This window comes from Miscanthus floridulus, chromosome 17 (assembly GCF_019320115.1).
Source record: "Miscanthus floridulus cultivar M001 chromosome 17, ASM1932011v1, whole genome shotgun sequence".
NCBI classification, from domain to species: domain Eukaryota; kingdom Viridiplantae; phylum Streptophyta; class Magnoliopsida; order Poales; family Poaceae; genus Miscanthus; species Miscanthus floridulus.
The window spans coordinates 81,164,719-81,170,877 of NC_089596.1; the positions used below are offsets into that span (position 1 = coordinate 81,164,719).

At 49.7% G+C, this 6,159-nt stretch overlaps 1 protein-coding gene across 2 annotated transcripts; it reads left to right on the forward strand.

Moving 5' to 3' along the window:
- Positions 1-891: 891 nt before the first annotated feature.
- LOC136517739 (flavonoid 3'-monooxygenase CYP75B4-like) lies at positions 892-4,446 on the forward strand. Of its 2 annotated transcripts, XM_066511383.1 has the most exons (3): positions 892-1,906; positions 2,400-3,075; positions 4,309-4,446. In XM_066511383.1, the coding sequence occupies exons 1-2, from the start codon at positions 914-916 to the stop codon at positions 3,042-3,044; spliced, it is 1,638 nt and encodes a 545-aa protein (XP_066367480.1). In that variant the 5' UTR covers positions 892-913; the 3' UTR covers positions 3,045-3,075; positions 4,309-4,446. The 2 variants fall into 2 exon arrangements, with proteins under 2 accessions (XP_066367480.1, XP_066367479.1); XM_066511382.1 differs by lacking the exon at positions 4,309-4,446 and having other exon boundaries at positions 2,400-3,296.
- Positions 4,447-6,159: the final 1,713 nt, after the last annotated feature.

The window sequence follows — 6,159 nt, forward strand, 5'->3', positions numbered from 1 at the left end:
TTGCCGGCCCATCTTGCAAAATGCTCTCGTCTAAGGAAAAAAGTTAACTTGTAGTTTACTTTAGAATATAAAACAGAATGCCAATAGTACAATAGATGAAGCTAAAATAATAGTAAAAATAACTAGTATGATTACCTTAAATAAGATGATAATGCAAATAGGGAATTAGTAGTTAGAAGCCTACACCAACCTAACAATCTAAAAGATGTTAAGTAAACAAATATCCAAGACAAATGAAACAAAAGCAATAGGCCTAAATGAAATTAGAAATCATGGAAGGGACCAAGGGTTAATCTGTACCATACAAATTGCAAGAGTTTTTTTTAATATATCACAAACATGCATATATTTCAACAGCATCTAACAGAAATGTATGTGAGTACACAATTGTTTGGTCCAAGGGACGGAGGGACGAAACAATTAATAGACAAAACAACAGCCGGCCCACCATGCTTGTACATGGACTCAGAAATTTTCTTAGAGAACTATGTTCGCAGTAGGTTGGACCGTTGGAGGGCAGAACAATAATAAAGTTAAAAACAGCATTTGAAAGGTATGTGAGTGAGATGAATGCATGAACATCACTAGACTCTGGCTAGCCAGTATACACTTGGAAGCATATCCATCACAAGTTCACAACCCTCAGCTGCTGTTAAATTATACTAAAAAAAGACAGAAAAGAGAGTAAGCCGAGATTAGAACTTGTGACACAGTAATGCAAATTTTGAGAAAGCTGATTATTTTATATCGTAGTAGGTGAGGCAGTGAGCATGCAGTACCAGTAGTAGGTAAAGGCAATGACTTGACACCTGATTCACCAGTCACTAATCTTCTCCACTACTACATGCCCATGCCCGTGCCTTTTATTTCCCGCGCTGCACGCAACGCACGTCGTCAAGCGATCGAACCCATCATGGAGCTCGTGCTCACTACACCTGATCTCCCAACCCCGCTGCTGCTCGCCACCTTGACGATAGTAGTGTCCGTGGCCTTATGCTATGTCCTCTTCTGGAAGCAGCAGGCGGCGAGGCGAGCGCCGCTGCCGCCGGGGCCGAGGGGCTGGCCCGTGCTGGGCAACCTGCCTCAGCTGGGCGGGAAGACGCACCAGACGCTGCACGAGATGACCAAGGTGTACGGCCCGCTGCTGCGGCTGCGGTTCGGTAGCTCCGACGTGGTGGTGACCGGGTCGGCGGCCGTGGCGGAGCAGTTCCTCCGCGTCCACGACGCCAACTTCAGGTGCCGCCCGCCCAACTCCGGCGGCGAGCTCATGGCGTACAACTACCAGGACGTCGTGTTCGCGCCCTACGGGCCCCGGTGGCGCGCGATGCGCAAGGTGTGCGCCGTCAACCTCTTCTCCGCGCGCGCGCTCGACGACGTCCGCGACGTCCGGGAGCGTGAAGCCGCGCTCATGGTGAGGTCGCTCCTCGCGGAGCAGTCCTGCTCCTGCGACGACCGCGATAATAGTGCGCCGGCGCCGGCGCCGGCGCCGGTGGCGCTCGGCAAGGCCGTGAACGTGTGTACGACGAACGCGCTGTCGCGGGCGGCCGTTGGGCGGCGGGTGTTCGCTGCCGCCGGCGCCGGCGACGAGGGCGCGAGGGAGTTCAACGAGATCGTGCTCGAGGTGCTCGAGGTGGGCGGGGTGCTCAACGTCGGTGACTTCGTGCCGGCGCTCCGGTGGCTCGACCCGCAGGGCGTGGTGGGCAGGATGAAGAAGCTGCACCGCCGGTTCGACGACATGATGAATGGGATCATTGCAGATAGTAGGAAGGCCAGGGCTACGCCAGCCGCCGGAGAGGAAAGCAAGGATTTGCTGGGCTTGCTGTTGTCGATGGTGGAGGACGAGCGGCCGTCCGCCGGCGGCGACGAAGTCAGGATCACCGAAACCGATGTCAAGGCACTTATTTTGGTAAGTTGTCCTCGTTTCCAATCGTTTCCAATCGAACCAGCTAGCTACTGCTTTCGTCTGTCGATGATAAATGGCCTATAATCGAGCTTTACCTGATCTGATTGCAACATCCGAACCCAATATATAGCGATGTGACAAGTAGGTAACGCGGCATACCATATGTTTTCTTTTTTCTGCCATTATTATGTACTCCCTTCATGAAATTGCAAGTCGCTTTTATTTTGTACTAAGTCAAACCTGTTTATTTGACCGTGTTTATAGAAAAATATACTAATAATATCTACACTATAAAATAGATGGACTGGCTAAATATAATTCACATTAATAAATCTTATGTGACGTTGAAGATTTTTGTATATTTTTCTATAAATTTGGTAAAAAACTTAGTACAAAGCTAAAACTACTAGTAACTTCTAATGAAGCTAAGAGAGTATATATAATACCTAGTTGCTCACTGTGCCTACTGTTCATGCATGACTCCCGGACACGCCAGAACCTGTTCGTAGCAGGGACCGACACCACATCGACCATAGTGGAGTGGTCGCTGGCCGAGCTGATCCGCCACCCGGACATCCTCAGGCAGGCACAAGAGGAGCTGGACGCTGTCGTGGGCCGCGGAAGGTTGGTCACCGAGTCAGACCTCCGACACCTCACCTTCTTCAACGCGGTCATTAAGGAGACGTTCCGTCTGCACCCATCGACGCCCCTCTCCCTTCCTCGCATGGCTGCCGAGGAGTGTGAGGTTGCCGGCTACCGCATCCCCAAGGGCTGCGAGCTGCTAGTCAATGTGTGGGGCATTGCCCGCGACCCGGCCCTGTGGCCTGACCCGCTGGAGTTCCGCCCTGCCAGGTTCCTGCCAGGTGGCTCGCATTCGGATGTGGATGTTAAAGGAGGCGACTTCGGGCTTATACCATTCGGCGCTGGTCGGAGGATATGCGCCGGCCTCAGCTGGGGGCTGCGGATGGTCACACTAACTAGCGCCACTCTGGTGCACGCATTTGATTGGGAGTTGCCGGCAGGACAGACACCAGACAAGCTGAACATGGAGGAGGCCTTCACCTTGCTGCTACAGCGGGCCGTGCCGTTAATGGCTCATCCAGTGCCCAGGCTGCTACCATCAGCATATGAGATCGCATAAAAAGGCTCAAGGGACTGGTGAAATTGAAATGGTGAGCTCACGGTCTCACCTCTACTGTATCTATCTACCCTACCTAGAATAAATCTATAGCCACACAACAAATGACTGCTCCACAGTCATGACCTATGCTACATCCACACCCATAAATGCACCCAGAAAATATAACACCATCAAAATGGATGCACCAGATTATCTCTTAGTCATTCTCTCTCATTACTCATCCAAATCCGACGGCTCATGTTTAGTGTGTCTGCCCTCCATCACCCTCCCGTGGACCTCTCACGCGCATGCGCCTGCAGGTCAGGATCGCATTGATTTCGGTTGCCCCCGTCCACGATCATTTGAATCCTAGGCCGACGGCACATGAAGCGGCGACCGCGAGGGAGACGGCACACTGCAGAGGGCACGACGACCACGAGGGGCACGGCACTGGGCGCGGCGGCGCAGATCGCTGCACGCTCGGCTCTCCCTCTCCCCTGACGCCCCCTCTCCCGCATGCGCGACTCTCTCTCTTCCCCATGCGACTCCGACTCCTCCTCTCCCCTCCCTGTCCCATCGCGTCGCGCGACTCCCTCCTCCTGCCCCATCGCAGCGGCTGCCCGCTGGCTTGCCCCACGCCGCCGCCAGCGCCGACGCCCCCTCCCAGCGCTCGCGCCGCCATAGGGATGCTGTACTGGCGGTGGACACCGTTGTACACAGCCGGTGGTTACTCCCGCCGCGGCTTGTGTTGGTCGCCCTCGCGGCGGAGGAGCCTAGGGGGCTCGGGGTGGAGGCGGCCACGACGCGGCTGGAGGAAGACTACCACCAGATGCGCCTCACGCTCGCCATCTCCGTGCCGGACCACGCGGGGCTCGTCGACACGGACTCCATCTAGATCCGTGTGGCCGAGCTCATCAGCGTCGGCGCCCACGGAGGACACGACGGCGGGTATAGGAGCGACTGACGAGGTCGCGTCGTCGCAGCCCCCAAAGTTGCCAAGGTACGGATCTCTGGTGCCCCTCCATTACCACATCCGTTTTCGATTATGTCGTGTTCCTGATCCCCTATAGATCTGCCGGTCGCACGGGACGCGGCAGCACACAATCCCGACACTGGTGAGCACCTCTCCCCTTCTGGCGCTTTGCTTTTTTCCCGACCTCGAGCGCCACCTGCGGCCGGCCACCCGTGCAGATTGGGCGCAATTACACGGCACGCATGAGAACCACTCCTCTAGCCTCTGTTTCCCTACCAAAATCTAATCGCTCTTCCGGTTTGCGTGCTGCAGTTGCAGGCACTGGGGCTGGGCATCGACACCTCTGTCATCTCTTCCTGTTGCCGCTGAGGTGGAGTGGCTAAATCACAACATACGGCAGCGCATTGCAGCACCCAACCTCAATTCTGAGCTTCGCAAGGCCAAGCCGAAGGTATGTAAACGCTAATCTGGCGGCTAAATAAACTAAACTGTAAACAAAGCAACTCAAGGTCTGTGATGTATCCATTTATTACTTACGTTAAATAATCTATATAATTTAATTAGATAATGTTCGACTGAATTATTCGTTCCAATTTCTTAGATTTCTTAGATTTTGTATTTTTATTTGTCTTGGTGTTTATTTTGTAGAGAACTCATGAAGCGATAGCTACTTCATTAAAAAGGTGAAAACATCCTGACCAACAAAGTTCTTGTGTCACCAGGTCAAGAGGTAAACCACCTGATGCCTTCTTTTGTTCTTTGTCACACCAACATGATTATTCCAGCAAATAATTTACCAGGCATAGAGCAGATGAATATACTATTCTATTTAACTGAAGGTACCTAGAGGATGTAGATACAAGCTTATTCATTTCGCTCAGCGCTAGCTTGATATTCTAATGATGCTTGAAACAACAATGGAACAGTTGCGAGCAAGGTTAGGATGCAAAATCCTTCGGTTTTGAACTGTATTTCAGGGCTAACTTATTTTTGGCTCGCTAAAAAAAATCACAATATAATATGTATTGACATCGACATCATCCATGCTATGTACTTTTCTCATGAATAGAATTTTGCTTTATTTAAAGGGAAGCAATAGACCAATATTGCTTCCTAATTAATTGAGGTCATCGTGGAAAAGGCCAAGATAGGTTGTTTGTTTGGGTTATTTTTTTTCTCTGATGTGTGAAAACTGAAAAGTATGGTTCGTGATCAGTATGGCTTAAGGAGCAAGCCGAGGAAAAATGTCAGTTGTTTTGTTTCGAGATCTACAATGTTGAAGTTCTTGCTGTATAAATTGCCCATTGTCATTCTTTTGTTTAGCTACTTTTCCATTGTCATTCTTTTGTTTGCCTACTTTTATACTGCGCCAGTTTAACATGGCATCCTAGAACTGCCACGCAATAGCCTCAATGTGCCTCTTTCCATTTCATGTATACCTGGCTACATCTTGGCATTCTAATTGCCAGAACTTGTTGCAGGTGCTCCTGTTGCTACAGCAGTGTTCGCCACAAAATTGACAAGCCAACCTGATAACTATGATTCTAACAGTTCTGCATTTCTATGAGTTAAATTTAAAATCTTATGATAAATCCGGAGAAAGAAAAATGGAAGTTATTTGCCAATATGTTAATACCAATTTAGAAGTAAGAAAATTTTATTTTTATTGCCTAGGATTGTTCCTTTTTTTCCCTGTGCGGAAACCGGCTAAGGAAGAGAGAACACGGACAGTTTGACAATTTATGTTTTAAAAGCTGGCTAAATGTTTCTGATGTATTTTTTTTGTTAAATCTTCTCTGTTGCAGTGATTTAATTTTTTTTATGTAGAGGTTGCCTGTGGTTGCTTGCATCTTGTGGTGTGTTTTTTTCTAAAGAACTGATTCATGCTTTCATTCTTTTTTTAGGTCGATGATGTCTGTTGTGCTTCCTCAATACGACTAATTTGTCCACAAGATGCAAGATGGAGCAGCCAATGGAACCAGCAACATGGAAAAGTAGCATGGAAATACAGCATGCAACAGGAAATACAGCAGACATGTGTGTGCTTGCCGGGTGCGCAGAGCAGGATGGAGTTCAGGTGCATGGAGATTTATCGGACATCTGTGAGTAAATAAACATGGGATTGGTTTGAGAGTAACTGGACTTTCTTTAGGACTTAGGACT

Coding starts and splice junctions, on each gene's coding strand:
- LOC136517739 (XM_066511383.1), top strand. CDS start 914: ATGGAGCTCGTGCTCACTACACCTGATCTCCCAACCCCGCTGCTGCTC. Junction 1,907..2,399: donor ATGTCAAGGCACTTATTTTG/GTAAGTTGTCCT, acceptor CGGACACGCCAG/AACCTGTTCGTAGCAGGGAC.